General features: G+C 46.0%; 3 protein-coding genes across 3 annotated transcripts; 2 read left to right on the forward strand and 1 right to left on the reverse strand.

The window, feature by feature from the left end:
- The first annotated feature begins 166 nt into the window (after positions 1-166).
- Positions 167-2,020, forward strand: LOC117903713 (DALR anticodon-binding domain-containing protein 3). Its single transcript, XM_034816060.1, has 4 exons — positions 167-319; positions 370-1,131; positions 1,195-1,513; positions 1,588-2,020. Exons 2-4 carry the CDS (start codon positions 380-382, stop codon positions 1,873-1,875), a joined length of 1,359 nt encoding a protein of 452 aa, XP_034671951.1. The 5' UTR covers positions 167-319; positions 370-379; the 3' UTR covers positions 1,876-2,020.
- Positions 2,021-2,828: 808 nt separating this feature from the next.
- On the reverse strand, positions 2,829-10,321 carry LOC117903711 (chondroitin sulfate synthase 1). The gene is made up of 6 exons (XM_034816057.1): positions 9,785-10,321; positions 7,176-8,005; positions 6,973-7,113; positions 6,725-6,890; positions 4,200-4,613; positions 2,829-4,117 (listed from the first exon to the last, which is right to left on the reverse strand). Exons 2-6 carry the CDS (start codon positions 7,938-7,940, stop codon positions 3,126-3,128), a joined length of 2,478 nt encoding a protein of 825 aa, XP_034671948.1. The 5' UTR covers positions 7,941-8,005; positions 9,785-10,321; the 3' UTR covers positions 2,829-3,125.
- LOC117903712 (alkaline phosphatase, tissue-nonspecific isozyme) lies at positions 4,667-6,450 on the forward strand. The gene is made up of 2 exons (XM_034816059.1): positions 4,667-6,145; positions 6,224-6,450. Exons 1-2 carry the CDS (start codon positions 4,849-4,851, stop codon positions 6,406-6,408), a joined length of 1,482 nt encoding a protein of 493 aa, XP_034671950.1. The 5' UTR covers positions 4,667-4,848; the 3' UTR covers positions 6,409-6,450.
- Positions 10,322-21,814: the final 11,493 nt, after the last annotated feature.

A 21,814-nucleotide genomic window follows, 5' to 3' on the forward strand; every position in this document is an offset into this window, starting at 1 on the left:
GTATTCCAATATCATTCATTATTGTGGATTACTTCAATGTTTAGGCAGTTTTGCGCTGACTTTTGAGGTGTACTGCCCATGCGGAACTGTCAACGCGGAATTTATGCTGGCTGCAATTTAAGATGGCGGCAAACAAAACGGACCCCGACAAAGTTAAAAAAGCAGTGCCGTGGAACTAGTCGCTTTATTGTTATGTGACCTCTCCTCCCATTGCGATAGTGCGATAAGCCGATATGCCCAGCCGTCGATGATTTCGACCATCGTTGAAAATCAAGAAAAGAAAATGCAACAAAGTCGGCGGATCAGATCAAGATAAAGCGTAAGTACCTCTATCCCAGGTCACTCATATTTTTATGCAACTTCCACTAGATCGTATGCGATGGAACATCATTTTGAACATCCTCTAAACGCGCTCATCAAGCAGCTGATGAACTTCTTCACGGCTGTAGAGGATAAGGATGCTTATATTTCTCCGGTACTGTTCCAACGATGCGGCGTGCTCATTCGCTTTCACATCGAGGACGTGTCCGATCGTGGAGACCTTAGCATCGCTAACATCAGCAAGTATTGGGAAGCCTACTGTCGGAAGCACGGTCGGAAGATGCGGCTGAGCGCGAACACGGACAAGAAGAATGGCCTAGTGTTGCCCGATGAAGAGTCAATGCAGGGTCTGATCGAGTATTCCAAAGACTGGGTGTTCCCCCTTCAGGAGATCACGCCCCTCTACAAGGATCGTTGCACGTTTAGTTTCCAGCGTCGTCCGATTATTTCTTACGTGCTGAGCACGGTGCTGAAGCAGGGCGCTCGCTATGGGCACCACTTGAAGTCGGGAAAAGCCCCCACCTTGTGCCTCGATCAGAGTCCGAGCTCGGACTCTTCTCTCGACGATGGGACCGAGCAGCTAGCTCACTATCGTCTCCGTCAGCTAAGCGGGATTACTCGTCGCCTAATGGCCTACTCCACCTGGCGCCTGGTGGATCCAGATCAGCAATCTGATGACACACTCCGTGTGAGCGTGGAGACACAACGCTGCCCCACCCAGCCGACAGACCACGTATGCCTGGTTTGTGGACCCGTACTGGAGCCAGTCGGCAAGGCAGCTACCACAATGGACAGAGACAGCTACGTTGCGTGAGTCTTACTCGCTATCACCTGTCATGCCATCCTTTCTATCTCTTTCTATTCCATGGACAGACTGCGCTCCAAGGACATGATACTCATGGCCATGCATCGTAATGGCGTCCGCCTGGGAAGTTCGCGCGGCGACTTTGATTCCCTTATCCAGCGCTTGGGCGCTGCTGCCGTGCTTGTGGATTTGTTCGAGGTGCGTCACGCCTCGGCGGCTACGGTGGTGCGCAATGGATCGGGCAGCTCCAAGGGGGCTTCGTACATACTGTACAATTCGGCCCGCTTGGAGACGCTGCTGCGTACTTTCAATACCCAGGTGGAGGCGGGGATCTACCAGCCACTGCCTCCGCTGGCCGACATCGATCTCAGTCTATTGGAGGACGATGTGAGTATTGAGTTGAATCTCCATGAAGAGAACGACACCATGACAATAACGCAACTTTGCTAACGGTTTTGCAGCTCGACTGGAAACTGATCTATGGCCACCTCCTGCCCTTCCCAGAGGTGATCGAGTCCACGATGAATCTGCTTCAACAGGGCCAGTGTGACGTGCACCTGTTGGTGCGCTACATCAACAGCCTGGCCGTCCTCTTCAGTCGCTACTACCGCCAGAAGAGGATCCTCGTGCAGATGCGGGACCATCTGATGCCAGTCCTCTATGCCCGTATTTACCTTGTCATGGCGGTGCGTCAAGTGCTCAATGTGGCCCTCTCACTGCTCGGCATAGAGCCCGTGTCTTATATATAGATATACAATCTAAGTAGTAGTTATAGCACTCACCTATTTACACACATGCCCACTGACAAAATGACCAGTCGCTGCGACAGCTCGCCACTGACCATTGACCCCATTTGCTCATGTATTGACATAAAACTCTACTGTGGTATATGCATTTGTTTGTGTTCCTGCCTGTGCGTTTATTGTTGAACAATCATTTGACTGAGCCTAAGAAGGTTGATTTGGTATCTCTTTATACCCGGTACTCGAAGAGTAAATAGGGTATATTGTATTTGTGCGGATAACGGTTGTATGTAACGCACAGAAGGAAACGTTTCCGACCCCATAAAGTATATATATTCTTGATCAGCATCAATAGCCGAGTCGATTGAGCCATGTCTGTCTGTCCGTCTGTCCGTCCGTCCGTCTTGTTTGTCGGCTAGTTCTCAGAGACTATAAGAGCTAGAGCCACCAAATTTTGGCACCAGACTGCTGTATGCTCACACTGAAACCAGTGTATTTCAAAAATGAGCCCCGCCCCCTTCCGCCCCGGCAAAGGGTGAAACCTCCCAAATCTACATTTTGAAGATAACAGAAAACTAAAAACGCCATTCCGTAGGGAATGACCATATCTATCAGAACACCAAATTGGGATCCGATTGGATCATTATTATAGCCACAATGAAGAAATTAAACCGCAATTAATTTTAGTTACTTGGCGACTGAAAAATGAATTGCGGTTTCATAGCATCCAGATTTTGACACAGTGAAAAAACATGGAAACCAGAAACCTTCTGCTGACTTCTGTTCGCTTTCGATATATGGGAATAGGATTAGTTATTGCATTTGAAGGTACCATCCACGAGGAGTGCCTCTCAATTTAATTAAAGTGGAAAAGTTTTGTTTTAAAATAATTTATAAAGGGTTTTTTAATTTATATAAAAATTGTTCGCTTTTAGACAAAATATTTTATTATCGTTGGTAATCATTCGGTATTCGCTGCTTCTAAAAGTCAATCGGAATCAACGGTATCCTAGTTACGAATCTAGCTGCTGCTCTTTGCTTAGTCTTGGCTTTATAGACTTATCACTGGCAGCAGGTGGGTGGCTCATGCACAGACACACTAGGAAAACACTTACAAGGATATGATGGGACATTCACACACACACACACACACACACAAAAACACAGATGGGGAACCATTATCTGATTGGTGTTAAGATTAAAAGGTAAAACATAATACTATGTATGGCAGCAGGAGGTGTAGGGATGGAGATCCATCATCTGGCCTGCTGCTGCTGCTGCTTCTGCCTGTTGAAGTCTGCGATGAAGCGGAAATTGTCGCGGCTGTTGTAGAAAAGCTGCTCCATCAGCCTGGTGCTTCCCAAAGAGTTGGCTTTGGTGCCCAGACACATGTTGTACTGAGCGGCCTCCAGCTGGATGTCGCAGCTGATGTCGTGGTAGACGTGGACGAGGGTTGGGTCCGGTGCACGGAATACACTGAGACGACGCCACTGATCCGCGGCTTCGTTATAGTCCAGTGGCAGCTCTGCGGTGTTGGAAAGGAAGCCTTGTTGGCGGGTGCCCACGCGAACAATCTTCTCGAGAAACTTGACATCCTCCAGACCCCAGCCGGTTATGTCCTTGTCGAAGCCATTGATGTCCTCGTCCAGTATGTCCGACTTGTAGATGGCGCATATACCGAACCCGAACTGCCTGAAGTACCCGTTCTCATCGTCGATGGGCGGGGGCAAGTCTCCCGGGCCGCCATCCGAGCGACGCTGCGGATCGTACTGACTGAACACAATCGGCAGATAGACCTGTCGCCCCCGCTGCGTGTGCATCCGCACCCGCTGCAGCGTGGCCACCTCGAAGACCATGTCCACATCGATGAACAGAATGATGTCCATGGGCTGGATGTAGGAGGAGCGGGCGGCAACATCCAATGCCACACCGCGGGAGAAGGAGCCACTGCGCTGGATCCAGTTCACCTGCTGGTACACGTGACGGCCTCGCAGATGGCTCAGTAACTGCAGGTGATCGCCCAGCTCCTCTGGAGCCCCAAATATCACCACCAGCAGGTCGCAGTGCTGCTCCGCTTTGATGCATATCCGCTCGTAGGTGCGCAAGAATCGCTCAAAGGTACCCAGTCGTCCGGAGATCGGCAGCACGAACACAATTTTGTCCTCTGCCTGGGGCAGCAGGCCGCTGGCCATCGTAAAGTGGCTGCTCAGGCGCGCCATGCCACTGTGAAGGATGCTGCCCAGCAGACCTGAAAGGAGTCCCGAATTAAGAAAGATTTATTGGCTTGGCGTACGCAGATGCGGGCTGCGGGTGTGCACAACGAAACTCACTCTGCTGTAGGGTGACATTGTAGAAATCCTCATCGAACTCCTTCACAAAGATGCCCGTGAAGGCACGCTGCACGTATAGGTGTCTGCGGACCGGCACAGTCATCTTCTTGCCCCGATACTTCTTGTAGATGAGCAGCAGATCCAGTATGAGGTCCTGCCCATGCAGGGAATCCAGTCGGTGGTAGCCGTACAACAGCTCCCGGAACTCAATCACCCGTCCACGCTGCCTGGAATAGTTATTGATGTTCTCCATAACTTCGGTGATGACATCCTCGAGTCCCTCGCGCATCGACGAGTCGATTTTCTGCTTTGGATTCGCCGAGCTGGCCGAGTAGAGGCTGCGTGCTATGAACGACCAGTCCAGCAGATCGTCCGTGCTCCCAGGCACAAATTTGTTCAGTTCGGGGCTGATTCCTGTTGGAAAGCGAACGCCCAAACGAGTGATCGATGGGATGATAAGTGTTCGGTTTGAATGCGAATGCTGGGCGAATGCTAATCAGACTACGTTTGACATGACGCCGCTGTATAAAAGGAAGACAGGAGGCCTTGGATGTTTTGGGTCTGCCTGGAACTATATTGGTTGACGTCTGACTGGCAGGCAGTCAGTCAGTACTGAATTCACAGTGTACACGAATAAAATTATTGGAAGATGCCACCCAAAAAGTCGGGCCAGATACGGCTACCTCTCTCGCCTCTGTCGCTACTGGTGCTCCTGTCGCTGCCAGTAGCCTTATGTGCCAATGTCCCACCGCTATCGATGCAGGGGAGGGAGCAGACAGCGCCAAAGCCGATGGGAGAAGCAGCCGAGGAGGAGCTGACAGCCAGGTATTGGCTGAGGCAGGGGCGCGCTCAGGTGGCGGCTCGACTGGAGCGCACCCAGGACACGGTCACGAATGGGCGTAGGGCCAAGAACATCATCATGATGCTGGGCGATGGCATGTCCATCACCACGCTGACGGCGGCGCGCATACTGAATGGCCAGCGCCAGGGACACAGCGGCGAGGAGAGCAAACTGGCTGTCGAGGACTTCCCCTACTCCGGCCTCTGCAAGACCTACTGCACCAATGAGCAGGCCCCTGACTCGGCCTGCACGGCAACCGCCTACTTGTGCGGGGTGAAGACCAGCAAAGGCACCGTTGGCCAAAGCGCCTCCGGCGAGACAGTCGAGTCGCTCAGCATGTGGGCGCATCGCGCGGGCAAGGCCACGGGGCTGGTGACGACGACGCGCGTGACTGATGCCAGTCCGGCGGCGGCCTATGCCCACGTGGCCAAGCGCAGGGAAGAGCTGGAGGTCGCCCGCCAGCTGGTGGAGGAGCAGCCGGGCCGCCACTTTAAGGTGATCCTGGGCGGTGGACTGGGCAAGTTCAATTTCGAGCGAAGCGACGGCCGGGATCTGGTGCAGCAATGGAAGTCGGGCAATCCGGAAGGCTGCTACGCCCGCTCCATCAGCGAGCTGCGCGACTGCGTCAGCTGCAATGGCAGCATACTGGGACTGTTCAGCGACAGTCACATGGGCTTTCACCTGGCCCACCAGGCCCACAAGGAGCAGCCAAGCCTCAGTGAGATGACGGCCGTGGCCATTGAGCGCCTGTCGGAACCTCCCGACGGTTACTTTTTGTTCATCGAGGCCGGCCGGATCGATCACGGGCATCATGAGACACGCGCCGGGTATGCCCTGGACGAGACGCTCGAGTTTGATGCCGCCATTGAGATGGCCCTCCGCCTGACCGATCCCAAAGAGACGCTCATCGTGGTGACCTCCGACCATTCGCACACCCTAACCATGTCTGGGTACGCGAGGCGCGGCACTCCCATCTTGGGAATGGACCAGCTCCAGAAAGACTTGAATGGTGTCCAGTACAGCACCCTTAACTACGCCATCGGCAAGTGGCAGAGCCACGGCAAAGACGGCAGACGCGAAAATCCCGGCAAGACCCTCACTCAAAGTACGTGGCACCTGAATCTGAATCCTCTCTGTTATCGTTGTTTCTATAATTGAGCTCTGCTTCTTTGCTCCCTTGCAGCTTCCCTAACGCCCAGCTACATTCCCGGCTTTAAGGGCGTTCACTCGGGCGAGGACGTGGCCGTCTTTGCCATTGGCCCACAGTCGCATCTTTTCGGCGGGATCATGGAACAGAATCTGCTGCCCCATCTCATGGGCTATGCGGCGGATCTGGATTCACTGCGAAACGTCGACACATCTTTCTAAGTTTATTTTTCCTTTTGGTTTTGGCGTTCTCAAATAATAATAAAAAAGTCTGTAATGAAGAAAATGTAAACAGCTGTTTCGCGGTAACCCATGCTGCTAACGATAGTGAGTATGGCGATACATATTGCCGTACATGGAATATCGATATTGAGCAGCAAAATACCTACTGTTATAATACAAATAACTATCTGTGTGTGCCGCTAAATGCATATCCCGCATTCGTTTGACTTTGACTTTGCATTAATCAAGCTGACTCTAGGCGAAACTCAAAACCAAAACCATGTGTTCGAACGTACGGACAAGTATGGTGACTTACCTAGTATATTGTGATCCTGAAAGTGTCTCTTGCCCGAATCGCTGTCCGGCGAGACGCTGGGTAGCATATAGGTGCTGTCGTCGGGCACCTCCAGATACTTGGCCATGCGCTTAATGTCCCGATGCAGCAGCAGAGATTCCTGGCGCATCTCCTCCGCCTTCAGGCCCTGCTTGGTGGGGAGAATGTGGGATTGAGGATTGCAACTCCAAACTGCACTCTGTGACGTGTGGAACTTGTGTCGTACGTACCTGTATGTACGAGTGAAGGCGATACATAAGCGGCGCCTGCTTGATGGGATGTAGGGTGATGGCGTTGTGGATCTCCTTGCGCTTCAGCTTGCCCGTGTATGCATTTCGACCGCTGGAGTTGTGCCGCAATATGTACTGCATCTAAAGGAGCAAGAGAAGTTAGCACGGGAATAGCACGGAAGGAATAGCAGGTTGTCGGCTACCTCGTAGTTCCAAGTGCAGGGAATGCCGGCAAATTTCTGCACACAGCGGCCCACCTCCACGTCCTCGTGCGTACTGTACAGATTCTTAAGGCAGGTGGGTATGTGGGGTGCCACGCGCCTTAGTGTCTCACTGCTGAGTATCACGCCCGGGCCGCCCATGCAGAAGTTCTCGTCAAACTCCAAGGAGAGCAGGCCGAACTCCTCGCTGTTGCCCTTGCCCGCCTGGCCGATGAACTGCGGCTTGGAGCTGTCGATGGAGCGCAGGAAGCGCTCCAGCTTATCCGGCTCCATGTACACATCGTCGTCGGCCCGAATAAACCACTCGAATCGGTCGATATAGTGCTCGTACATGTAGTAAAGCATCATGAATGACTTTTTCTGCGGTGGATAGCGGTCGTCGACGTTCTTCAGGCCCACCACTGGCAGCTCCTCCGAGTAGCTGCCCTCCGAGCTGAAGAAAGCAATCCGGCCCGGCACCTCCTTGCCCCACGTATCGTACACGGCTCTCGCGCGTCCCTCCAGAAAGCTCTTGGCCGTCATCACACCCACGAACACGAGATTCCGCTGCGAGTTCTGTATGGTGTCCTCATCCTCCAGCCCAATTATCTCGTTGGGTGTCTTCAGGTTCGTCGGCCGCAGGTTGCACCGCTTCACAATCTCCAGCGCGCGGTAGTTTTTCAGCACGGTGCCGATGCAGAGACCCAGCGCAATACCAAAGCAGGCAATTATAAGCGTTTTACGCTTGGTCATCGTATGCTGCAGCATGGTGAGGGCTCCGGTGTGAGTATACTCGGCCCCTCAGCAAGCGGGGCACATGCGCTTCTGATTCGCTGTGCCAGAGAAAGAGGGAAATGTTGATAGTGATTTTCGTTTGAAGGGGAAAGGCAAACTGATGGCTCGTGGCCGCGGTGGCGCGTGCCCCACGCTAATGCAAACAGGAAATATTACTCATCTGGCAGAGTACACTGTTCACCCCCTTTGCCTTAAGCGATCTCTTATGGAAAATGTATCAATTCATAGAAAGGCGAACAATCCCTTGAGAACTCTACTAATAGAACTATCCCGATTTTGGAATATCATTTGCTCTGAGACGGTGAAACTCTATTCCATTTCTACCACATACATTTGTAAATGCAAACGTTTCTGCATACATGCATACATGCATATATGTATTTGTATGTACATATGCGTAGGTCAATACGAATTTCGATTTTCTTAAGCAAGTGTTGAATGTGCACACACACATACTCACTGACTCGTAAATATTTGCATTTCCTTGGAATTGTTTTCCATTTGGCTCGGCCGTCTGAGGCAAACACATATTCCAAGACCCACGGGGACAATTGAGCCGAGATTTAAAAAAAAAAACGCTGGGTTCGCCATTTAGTGGCGGGGGGCTTGGGTGTCTGTTTACTAAAGTAAGAATCCGAATACGAGTACGAGTATGATTATGGGTATGTAAATATGTACACATGTATGTATGTATGTGTGTTTGTATGATCGCATCGTGGCTGCGATGTTGCGGCTGTAAATTGGACATCGCACAATTGGATCGTGCGGCAATTGAGAGCCACCTTGCGGTGAGAGTCGTCTCTCGTAAATCTGGTGTTTTCTTACGGACGGAATACAGCAAAATGCTAATTAAATAAACAAACAGCGCGGAAAGCTATTTGGTTTACAAATCAAAGGCCGGCAAAACGTAAACTGGAGCAGCACACACACATACACACACAACCACCGCCTCAGAATGCTTCATTAGAATTTAGAATCGGTTCTATTGGATTCGAGTTAGATCGGATCGGATTGGATTGTATTGGATGGGTATTGACGCACGACCTTCTCTCTGACGCTGCCCCTCACCTGAGATACTCTCTCTTTCGCACTCAAAGACTGATTCACCTGTCCAGGTGCTCTCTTCTGCTCTGCTTTACTCTATTCTGATCTGTGTGATCGACCTGACGCACCAGCTGATGGCAACCACCCACCCAGTGTGCTCTCCTTCATTTGGAAGATTCTCCCGTGCGCATCTTTATTATGCAATCGATCGAGTTCGATGGACTGTTTATACTTAATTTACACTCGTATAATCGCACTGTTTCCCCACAATATCACACACACTCTCTCTCTTCTCTCTCTATCCAAATACAAGGTCTCCCTCAGCGTGGAGAGGTTCTAGCCATTGCAGGAATGGAATGGGCGCTAAGTAGTAGCTCGTAGATTAGTTGATTGTCGCAAGTGTTTTGGTGGGACCTTGAAAGCGGCTCGAGACGTCAATGGGTCGTTTTTGATTATTGTTTTTGTTCTTAGTGGTTTTGCTTTTAATCTGAGCTTGCGTTCAATGATCTCTCTTTTTGAATTAAAATTATGAATTTCCAGCTTTGGTTTGTATCAGAATTATAGAAGGATTATCCTTACTTCGATCTCGAATAGACAGTGAAATGTATTTCTTTTTTTCATTGATCAATCATCGAGCAGTAAATTAACATTTTTTCAGTATTGTAGACCTCAAATTTTTCACTTTTTAATGTTTTACTATGTATGAGTGATCTAATAGAAAGCACTTCACCACTTAAAATAGGAGTCGCACACGGTTGGCGCACTTGGCTCACCAGTTTCCGCCGATCACGTTTCCGCCAATTGCTCACTTTGCACTTTTTTCCTCATACAGTGGTCATGCATGGATCGGGTGTTTCCTGGTGGGTTCTTGGGGCTCTGGTGAAAATTGAAGATGGGAGATTGGAGGGTCACACTTGGCCACAAGGCACTCGACTGTTGACACTTGGACGGTGCGGCGTGTATCTGTCTCGTTTGGCGTTTGGCGTCAGGGGCCTCGCAATGCCCTGCCGCACACAGAAACACACTCACAGCCACACTCGGTTCGACAGAGATACAGCGCACAGATACGATTACGCATACATTGGCAGGGGAATGGGCACACACGCGGTTTAATTATTATTAGGTTTTGTTGCTGCTGCGGCTGTTACGACGATAAGTTCGCAAAGGTCGATCCACGATTCACGCAATTCCACAACTCACGAAACAAAAAGATAATAAAAGAGCACACTCTCGCAAATACGCAACGGCATTTACTTGTTATTAAACTATTTCCCTCAATTTAATTTCTTAACACAGGAGAAAACCGGTACAAGAACAAAAACAAAAAACAAACCAGCCGAAGAAAAAACAATTTTTTTATTGCGACTATTGACTACTATCGACGATACTATCGACAACTACCGATGGTTTAAAATTTACTATCGTCCACGATCGATAGTTCTCCACCTCTAACATGTATGTATACCGATAACATTGAAGAATTTGAAAAATAGCGCGCCCCACAAAAGAGAACAGAAATTCTATTTTTTCAGAAAGGGAAAGGGAACGGTATTATATACCGTATTCTAATAAGCCTTGCTTCTACGACACACCTTGCATTTTTCCATAATATTATGACTATTTTCTTGTCTTCCAGTATTTTTCTTAGCGCATGAAACGCCTCTTGTCACATGCAGCTATGCAGAAAATGTGTAGAAATGCAATTTAGAGAAGTGCCCCTGGCCACATCTAATAGGTGATTAGGATCTTGATAGATACATAGAAATGCATATAAGTACACATCGAAGTTATATAGAATACTGGCTCCATCCGGTAGGAGTATGTGACTTAACAGTTTCGTAGTAGCCAGCATTGAAAGGTTGACAACAAAGAGCGAGATGAAAAAAAGCTTGGCTAAACTCTACACGCTTTTGATATTTGAGTGTAATGTGTTTTCTACAAAACACGCCATCTGACGCTAATTTTTCAGGTGTGTGTCCTTGCTAAGTTATGTAGCTTTCTGAATGTACCTACATCCCTTTTCTCCTTCCTGTTTTAAAATGTTCTCCGTCTGCCATGGCCCTTAAGAAATTGACCCTCGTCGGGAACTTGGCGGACTCTCCGCAAGGCCGAATATCAAAATCGCATCTGTAGGAGAGTTCTCACTTCGAAAATACTATCTCGGAGAACAGTAGTTCTCCGTTTCCCTACCATCAAATTTCTCTAAAACGGCATCGTATAAACGTTGCGATCTACCTATTCAAATGTCTGGAGGAATATACATACATACATACATACATATGTACATGGCTTTATGGCTGTACGGAAGGAAGGACAGGTACAGGTACTGGTACTGTGGTACAGTGGGCAGGGGGCAGGGGGCAGGGTTATGTTGTGCTTCGTGTAAATTACGACTAACACTATATATTTTTGCATTTTACATTTAAGCGATTTTTGCATATAACATTAGCTTAATGCCATCATAAATTGTGTGCTCAAATCGAATGGCAATATATACATTAGCCCCCGGCTCGCGGCTCGCGGCTCGCGGCTCTGTCCCGCTCTGTTCCGTTTCGTTTCGTTTCGTGTTGTCCCGTTCGGTTTGGTTCGGTTGGGGGCGGTGACTGTGGCGGTGGCTCATTGAATTTCAAAATGATGCTAAAGTGAGAAAAGCTTTCAATTGAATTTAATGTGAAAAGTTGATATGCAAATGAGCCGCGATCTCTGCGATGCTGTTTACTTTATTTATTATTTATTTATTTATCTATCTATTTTGCTGTCGTTTTGCTAGTTATACTCTTTCGATGGGGCATCGGCCATGAGTGGAAGTGTTGTTCGTTGCACATACAACACAGAAACGAAGAAGTTCCGAATCACCGAGGTTCCATGCATATCTTTGAATGGAGTTGCAGAAACGTACGCTTAAAATTGCCTCACTGCATACTAGCAAAGATCTGTGGAATAAGCATAGTACATACATTCATATATATCGAGATACATGTATCAATAGCTTTTGTTGGAGAGAAACTCAACTTCGTACGGCTAATGTACACAGATCAAGTATGGCCAGCCTTGGAATATTGCATCTGCAAGTGTATGTAAGGCTTCGGCCCTCGATGATCTGGCATTTCCTTATTGTTTGCTCGATTACGATTCCGTTGTTGGCTCTGCGGTCGGTTATATATTTCATCTTTAATAAATGGGAACATTTAGCAGCCCACAGTTTAGTTTATCGAATTTATCGCGCCGACCTCTTCCCTATCGACATCGGGTTCGCCTGCGCCCTCGCCCTCGCGCTCGTGCTCGTTCGCTCAACCGCCAATTAAATGCACATTAATCATTACCTGTTCGGCCGCTCACTGCCTCTCCCTGTGGCAGGAGCTGGCTGTGCACCCGCCTGCACCCCCCAGTGACATGTGTTTAGCCATCGGCATTTCAAATATGCTCTTCATCGCACTCAGGTTCCCGCGAAGGTGCCACGATCCATAGCTTATCTGTAGTTCCATTTACACGATGACAATCCAGCTGACATGCGTCATGACTTCACGATTTGAAATACGAGCATCAAAGGGCTTACAATACTTCATGCTAATTGATGAAGAGAGAGATCAGCCAGCGTCAAGTGTCGGATAAACATTTCCCACTATTAATCCCGCAGCTTGAACCAGTTCCTTGCTCCACAATGAACCAGCTCATTTGATGGCTCAATTACCTAACTACTTAACTTAATTAGTTAACTCAAATAATCTGATAATATCTACATACATATGTACATGTATACCGATATAAGAAACATAAATAATGCATGAGCAAAATGTGCCGAGATTCGTGAGGTAAAACCACTTTTAATATATTAGGGAGGCAATCTGTTCTTGAATATGAGTAAACTTCTGAGTACTTCTGGCTAACAGTCTGGGGTCCAAAATACCCCGAAAAGTTCCGTGCCCATCGATGCCGAATGTATCCGTGTAACTTCGTGCTTGATCGTTTTAGCTTCTTCCAATTGGTGTTTATTGGTCTTTACACTTGGTGGTGCTCTCATAGGAGTACATCTTCCTAATCTCTTCCTTTCTATATTCAATGCTGATATTTTGTGGTGCGCCAGAGGCATTCATTATTGTGACCCGACTCCAATGTTTCTAACCTGCAAGCTGTGGCCCGTGTTTAGTTCATTCTGATCCTTAATATTCCTACTTGTCTTTAAAGCAAAAGCAATGACTACGTTGGTTAAGTAACTATTTTTCGATCCACATAATTTGTCAGCATTTTGCACTCTTTTCCACTCTGCTGCCGCTGCTCCGCTGCTCCGCTGGTTGCTCTGTACCATGGGACAACAAAATGTGCAACTCAGCGTCGCATTTCAGTTGATTTGCCACCGTTGTCCGCTCCTCCGGCTTGTTGTTTGATTAAATTGTTTCAATTGTAAACGTTGCTCGCAATTTGTCAAGTCCAAGTGGCGTGTTTGTGTTGCAGTTGTTGCTTGTTGCTTGTGGCGCGTGGCGCGTGGCGCGACTTCGAATTAAGAGACAACAACAAAAATGTGTGCAAAAGAGTGCAGCAGCCAACAGGGGTGCGGCCGAGCGATACTGAGTGCTGTTAGTGCAACGATTAAGCGTTTCCAGTGCGTAGTCTAGTGGAAAGGCCAACCAAATTGTGAGTCGAAAGTTCTCCAACTTATTGTAGGGGCACCTGTCGCATGGATGGTTGCAACAAAAAGAGGCATCCGGGTGTAACAGCCTATTATACCCCTTAGGCAATCGTTGCCGTGTAGGGTAGACACTGAAAAAACAAACATCAGACTCAAATTGCCAATTTTTGTGCATTTTGTGCTCCTTTTCGAAACTAATCACGACTAATGAAAGACAACCACAGCAACAACATCAAGTAGCTGAATGCGCGGCATGGCTTTTGGGGTCGACCACGCCTTCTCATACATGCAGAGAGTAAGAGAGAGCGAGAGGGAGAGGGAGAGACCGCCCCCACATCTGGTGATTGACAGAGCGTCTGGGCACGGCTGCAACACAATCGAAGCCGCTTCAATCTGAACCCCAAAGTCAGCACCAGCCCCAGCCCCAGCCCCAGCCAGATCCAAAGCCGAAGTCGGAGCCGGAGCCAGAGACAGAGCAAAAGCCAGAGCAAGAGCCAGATACAGATACAGAGCAAGCAACTGTCCCCGTTTGGTCACCCGGCGCTGGCCATAATTTAACCAAATGTCGTGCAAACAACAATGACGTCGACATGGCCAGTCGACTGATCACGCTCAGGTTTCGATGCGATCAGTAATACCCTTGGCGGCCAGGTCATCACCCTTCAACCATTAACCATTCAAAATTGTTCCGGGGAGCTAACAACTTTGGTTCTGAATGGATCCAAAAATCGCTTGGAGGGTTTGATTGATTGTGAGAGATAAATATTAAATATACATAAGTGCATGAAGAGGAGGAACTACAGCAAGGCATTTCACTTGGAGTGGCCACAACTCCTTTACATCAGATTCGTGTATGGGTCTTTCAGAGAATCCACACGTCGATGGACCAAAGATCAGAGTTTCCTTCCTGACATTGGCTTCGGCCGGGAGCGACATTTGTTTTATCGGCTTGGGGCCACAGTGCCCCTGACATCCATTACCTATTATCCATTATCCATTATCCATTACCGAGAGCCAAACAGCCAAACGACCAACCCCACCCGCCCGGTCACCTGCCCTGGGGCCCCACCCTATAGCCTCATAGCCGCCCACAATGCTAATTGGAGCATTTGTTAAATGGATTTCTTACCATTGGTTGGCTTGCGCACTGCCATTGGCCACTGGCAGCATTTGTTCTTATATTTTATCATTTCAAATAGCCGTTTCCCTGGATCTGTAATTTCTCCAACAACGGTTCTAATCATTTTGATTCTCTATTGGTACTTTATACGATCTATCCGATCAGAGCCTAAGGATGGTTGGGAAAGGTCCTAGAAAGGGTAAGTGATTTCTTCCACTTAAGTAGGAGATATCTATGACACATCGCCATCTGAGAATGGTTCAGAATACATGCAAATGTATGCAGACCCATCAGGATCTTCATTCGTCCTTGTTGGCTTTCAGCGTCACGAATCGATCACTTCCTTGATCCTCACTTCGGAATCACATACATATATGTATGTACATATGTACATACATGTACATACATGTGTGTACATATGTACACACAATATATGTCATTTCATCTCCCTCTCCTTCGGTTGCTATCTCTTCTTTTTGTTCAGTTTTTAATTAATGACTCAGTGAGGTAATCAATTTGTAATTTAATTTGCAATTTTATTTACATAGCAATTGATTTTGATTGTTGCGTTACAATTGCACAGCCCCGCGGCTATCGTTCAGAAACAGAAACAGAAACAGAGGCACACACAGAGACAGATTCGGATACACATAGATATGTATGTATGTATGTATGTATATAGAGAGGGAGCGAATAGAGATGGAGTGGAGAGGAGAGGAGAGCAGAGCAGAGCAGAGACATGTGGAGGCCCAGCCAGACAAGATCGGATCGGACTCGATCCCCGTTCAGGGGCTTTGCGCTCTGTTCTTTGGTTTGGCTCAAATCGCATACGATTTGCATGCAATTGGCAGTGAAACATGTTTCCCTGGTATCATAAATAAATCAAGAATCGATAGCTGGCTGATACAAACAGTAGGCGAAGCAATAGATACTCTGTAAGCACTGGGACTCAACGTCGGTGAATGGATGGATACATGAATGGAGTGTCTGTTGTTACATGTACATATGTATGTATGTACATATGTATGTATGTATGTATGTATGTAGAGATGTATGGATGGAAGAGAAGTGATTTAATGCCCTGATCTAATTTGCATGGATATGGATATTCCCAGATTTATTACCCATCATATTTGTATTTAAATTAATTTATTTTCCGGAAGCATACAATACCTGCATGATGGATGGCTGGCTGGAGAGGGCATCGAAATAGATGGAATTCCAGCGCTGAAGGTGTTAAATGCAAGCGAGTGCAATTTACATCATCGTTTTTATTAGCCTGCAACGTTTATAATTCAATTAAGGTTAAATATACAATTGGCATGCCTCTGTCGCCATTCAAATCCATTAGGCCAGTATCCCGACAGTGCGATACCCTCTTCCGTTCTTCGGTTATTCCAAGTATTGCACTCTGTCCGATACCCTTTTTGCGTGCACTCTAAGGGTGGTACTCTCCACATCCGATCCATTCATTCAGAATTGCCTCATGCGCTTAATAGCATTATCCGTCATTATTATTATCATTTGATGTCCATTAACGAAGGTGTATTATACACCTTCCATTCGTAATCTCTGCATCCCTTCCGTGTCTATGGGTTTTGGTCTTTGATTGCATTTCATGCCATTCCATGACTGCTGCGTTCCATGGCCAAATCGGTGGCGGTTAATGTTAATTTGCGCATTTGGCTGATGTTTATTGAATATTATTATGATGTTTATGGCTTTTGGCTGCTATTGTCATGCTGACAAATTAGTTTCACACTTTGCCGGCAACGCCAACGCCAACGCCCAAAGCTAAAGCTGAAGCTACAGACGCCCACTCACCCATCCATCCATACAACCATCCGTCCCACAAACCAACCAGACATCCATCCACCATCCAGTATCCAGTATCCAGTATCCAGTATACGACATCCAGCGTGCTAAGATTTCATTCATGACCACTCCATGCCGGTTCGGTTCAGTTCGGTTCATTTTATTCCGCTTCGTTCGGCATTTGAAACTGTCCGCCCACCTTTGCCCCGCCGCCCGCCTTCCTCAGTCACCAACGAAGTAAAGTTGGGAGTACAACTGAAACTGAAACTGGAACTGGAACGGACCGTATCCCATTTTTGGCTGTGCCGCCTGCATTTATAATTAGTTACAAATTTGTCTACGCCACGAGTATGGTTAGGTTGAGAGCCAGGTCCCCGTCCATGCCCATGTCCAGGTTGGACATGCCCCTCTCCGCCGCGTTCCAGCTCCAGATTCAACGCACCATATTCGCTTTCAATTCATAAAACTGAAATTTAGTCTGGTTTTTTTACCCAATCTGTTGTTTGTTTGTTTTTTTTCCCTGCATCAAGAGTACAGTTCGAGTATTATTATGTCAGATCGCGTGGACCAATAATCATAAACAAAAACAAAAACAAAAACAACAAAATTGGAGCGTGGAATATCGAGAATTTGGGTTTTTGTGTTAATTTTACGTAGAAATCTGTGGGGTGGGATGCTAAATGGTTTGGTTCCACAATCAACGATAAATACAATGGGAGTAGTCTCTGGTGGAGATTTCCTATAAACTTAAAAAGACATTTTCATGGTTTTCTCCTTTCAATAATCAAAGTTTTCTGCATAGTTAAACTTTAACATTTACATGAAAATGCATGATGGAAATATATTTAGTATATAAATTAATATAAAAGATGTTTTAGGAGAACTCTTTTTTTAGTTACATTCAAAATTTGACAATGCAATTTTGGTTGTAGTGAAAGTGAATTCTATTTCATCGTTTCATTCATTCTTTATTTAAATCATACCCATGGTAAATGGTGATCGATAATGATATGTTTCTACTTAATTTGAAAGTCACAAGTGATCCTTAACGGCTCAGAGCATCCGTATCCTTATCGTTATCCTTATCCGCAGTCGTGTCCTCCCTCTGTGCGCTGATTATCAGCATTTGGCGAATGGCGCTCCAGCTCTGCCCCGTTGAGTGTGTTGTGGAGAGCATGTTGTGGCAATTAGCCGGCGACACGAGTGTCAACATGATTTGACCCCTTCTCAGGCATATTTGTATGCAATCAGTTAACAATCAGCGAAGAGCCCAGCCGAACCAAGTGGGAGTGTAGAGACAGTGGGTGGGTGCACTGGAAGGTGACGCAAATACAAAGTGAAGAAAATGCAAATCGGCTGTGACACAGACAGCCAGGAAATGTCTGTAGATTTTCAACTCATAGCTGCGAAAGAAAGATTTCAGGGACATACAAATTCCCTCTGAAAGATATCAGAGAGACTGTGGGATGGCTCTGTATATTGTCTAGGTTATAGAGCCAGATCTGCTCTAAGAAATCTCACTTACAGTTGGTTCCCTCAACGTTTGTTTACGTGATAAAAGTAAATAGATCAAGCTGTAAATCGATTCGAGTGTTGAAAGATGAAATCATCGACCAACCTGGCACGAATTACAATTATTGAGTACTCGTACAAGTCTCTGCTACATTTCTCCTTTGCTGACAGCCAAGTGATCGGCTCGTACTGAAGCTCAGACCCTGTCAAACAGTTGAGAAGTGTTGATCTACATAAGATACAAGACCGATTGGACTCAGAAGTAGCGCTTTGCGTGTTCCATCCTTCAAGTATAGACCCCGACTTGGATCTGCAACTCGATTGGGTATTGGATGTTGGGTATTTCGTGATCGAATTGAAGTTGTGCTTGAACGAAAGCTCGGATCAATGTTGCTGCTGGTGCTGCGTAGTGCTTCGAGAGTGTATCACGTAGTCGCGTGTCTGGCACTCAAAGTGGAATTGATGTCGGTGAGTGCCGTGCAGTGACAGCTGCAATCACAACAAAGTTAGGCAAACGTTTATTCACATTGTATATCAATAAAGTTTACACATGCTTTGCATATTTGCTGCAATTACCAGAGAGTGAGACCCAGACCCAGAGCTAGACTTGGACTTGGACTTAGACTCAGACTCAGACTCAGACCTAGACCCAGAGCTAGACGCAGACGCAGACTCAGCCTCAGACTCAGGAGGCACAGCAAGCTCCGGATAATTGATGATTATGAGTGTGGCTGGCTGACTGGAGCTGTGACTTTGACTGTAGCTGGGACTGAGACTGAGACTGAGACAGCGGCTCTGTCTGCATCTCCATCTCCGCTTAAATGTCGTGAGCGTGTTCGGTGTGACACATAAAAACGCCACTAAAGATATCATCTGGCTGATAGCCCCAGTTGGTAGTTGGTAGTTGGTAGTTGGCAGTGGGGGCTTATGTCGGGCTTAGAGTCGAATGTGGGTGCCAGTGCCAGTGCCAGTGGTGGTGCCCCCTTGCCAAAGGTTTGGCCAACTCAATTAATTGATGGCACTCACTGCAAATGAGAATGAGAATCCGAATCCGAATGCAAATGCAAATGGCTATAGACTCTGACTCAATAGACTATAAGATGATGGCTGATACCCGACGTCTGATGGTATGCGATAGCCACGGAGATACTGTCGACGCCACGCCAACGCCAGTTGCCGCCGAGTGCTTGAACCTAGCCAGATGGGTATCCCATGATGGATGATGTGAGATTGGGATCTCTTTTCCGCTGAGGCTGTATGGCTCTGTGGCTCTGTGCCTCTGTGGTTGTGGCGCACGCTTTCGGTAGCTGCCACACCCACCCACCTTTTAAACCACCTTCCCCACACACACACACACACACACACACAGGCCCACTCTTATACAGTCACCTGGAGAACTGTCGTGCCGCAGAATGGACGCGCCCACAGGGCCGCGCCCCTCTAACGACAGACAGCTCCAAACGGCAATGGCAAAGTATTCATTTGTTTGCCAATCAGCCTGTCAATAATTGTCAACAAGGTGTGACTATGCCAATATTTAATTATTCGCTTTCATTCGAATACGAATACGAGTATGAGTACGAGTATGAGTGTGGGTACGAGTATAAGTACGAGTACAGAAGCGACAACAATCGAGCAGCCCCTATGGTATTTGAATAGGCTTCTATACCTACCAAAAACTGACTACCGACTACTCCCAATCTATGTGAACTCCACCGAAGTCAAGCCAATGCAAAGTTATCAAGTAATCTGTATGATTGGGTACTCTAATACATATGTACATACATACATATGTATGTATGTACACTCTGTGTACCGATCATATGAACAGATAGCCCATGGTTTACATTAATTCCAGAATTCCTGCGAGTTAGCTCAAGTATGAATGCGTGAAGCTACTCCCATAGTCCCGATCTTAAAAATCAGCTGCACAACATTTTAAAGGGATCAGCAGATGTCTCCAAACAGGCAACCATTGTGCCAGCTGTGCCAGCGAGAGATCGGCGAAGATCGGCGAAGATCGCCTGCGCCTTGGCCTAATGAAATGGTCGGACATACCGAAATAAGGCATTTAGCAATCATCATATTCTGGGCCATAAAAGCCATTTGGATCATTTGATGTGCTGTATGTCGGCTATAAACACCGAGAGATAATGGCTCTATACCAACGGCAGCAAATCCATCCGTCCGTCAGTCTGTCTGCCTGTGAATGTTGCCGGTAAATTGCTCGTTTAAAACTGAGTTGAGGAAGATCTCTGGCTTCCAGAGATCACTAATACCCTGGAATCTGGATTCTTGTCCGTGTATCCCCTCCCAATGCTGTTTATGATAAAAAAAGTAATTTTATAAATTTGTTGTTTGTTTTATTCTCTGTGTGTGTGTGTGTTTTGTTGTGGTTGATTTGAAATTTTTGCTTAATTTGTTGTTAACACTAAATGTACGTTATTAGTAAAGATTTTTCGTTTTTAATATTTTTTTGCTGGCAATTAATTAATTACAATTAATCAATCAATTATTATTATCTGTAAAATATTTGTATTTATGAGTACATGTCAATACAAACTACAAAAAAAAGATCATAGCAATAATAATAATAAACATAAAATAATAATAATAATAAGAATAATTTAATAGAATAAAATAAAAATTAATACAATTTATTTTTCTGCGGTTTGCGGTCAATTTTCATCGACTCTTTTTTGTTTGTTATTTTCATCAAGTGTATTTTTATGTGTGTGTATAAATATGTATGTGTACATGGCATTTTTTAGAATATTTTCGATTTTTTGTATCGTTTTGCTTGGTTGTAACAAATGAATAATAGAAAGAGTTTCCATAAAATGTATGTGTATAAATTTCCAAATGTTTTCATGTGTGTTTCTTGGTGTGAGTAACAATTAGTACAAAATAATGTTCGTTATTTCACTTTTTTTTTCGTAAAATAATAAAAAAAAACATTCTTATGAACTAGTTTTATTTTTGCCATTCAGTCAATCAGTTGAAACTTTTGGGTTGCTATAAAATAATGCGCCAAATGCGTTTCCCACTGTGTTTTGTTTCTCATAAGTTATAAATAGATGTATATATTTTTCGATATATATACATATATATATATATACTTATATATATGTATGTATATACTTATTGTATATATAAAAAAAATATTGTATATATGTATGTATAATCAGAATAATTAGCTTTCATTAAATATTCCCACAAAATGATGTATTTTTTCTCTTTCTGCATTTCGAATTGCAATTTAAATTTGCATTTAAATCAATTGAAACATTGAATATAATATTCAGCTTTTTTCCTGCTGCCAATGTTTTTCCTCATGGTTCTCCATTCGAAAAATTTAAGGTTTTTTTAAAACTCAGTACAGTTTCATTTTCAATCGAACTCTTTCTTTTGAATCGTTTGGTAATAAATTATAGTTAAAATTGAATTTTAATCATTTTTTGTTTTTTTTTCTTTTTTATAGGAGTGGGAAAGGTGGGTCGATTGGGTTGGGTTGGATTGGTAAAAGAAATTCGGAAAATGCTTTTCAATGAAAAATTCTGCTGTGGCGAATTTTAAAGCAAAACTGCACTGGTTTATCTTTTCCTCTGTCTCTCCATCTCTCGTCTCTCTGGCAAGCTCTCTTGCAAGATTCTCTCTCGGGAGGATTATCTCTTTCCCCCTTGCTGCTAATCTCTGGAGGAGCTTTCTGGTTGATCTCGCTCCTCTCTG

This window comes from Drosophila subobscura, chromosome A (assembly GCF_008121235.1).
Source record: "Drosophila subobscura isolate 14011-0131.10 chromosome A, UCBerk_Dsub_1.0, whole genome shotgun sequence".
Taxonomy (NCBI): domain Eukaryota; kingdom Metazoa; phylum Arthropoda; class Insecta; order Diptera; family Drosophilidae; genus Drosophila; species Drosophila subobscura.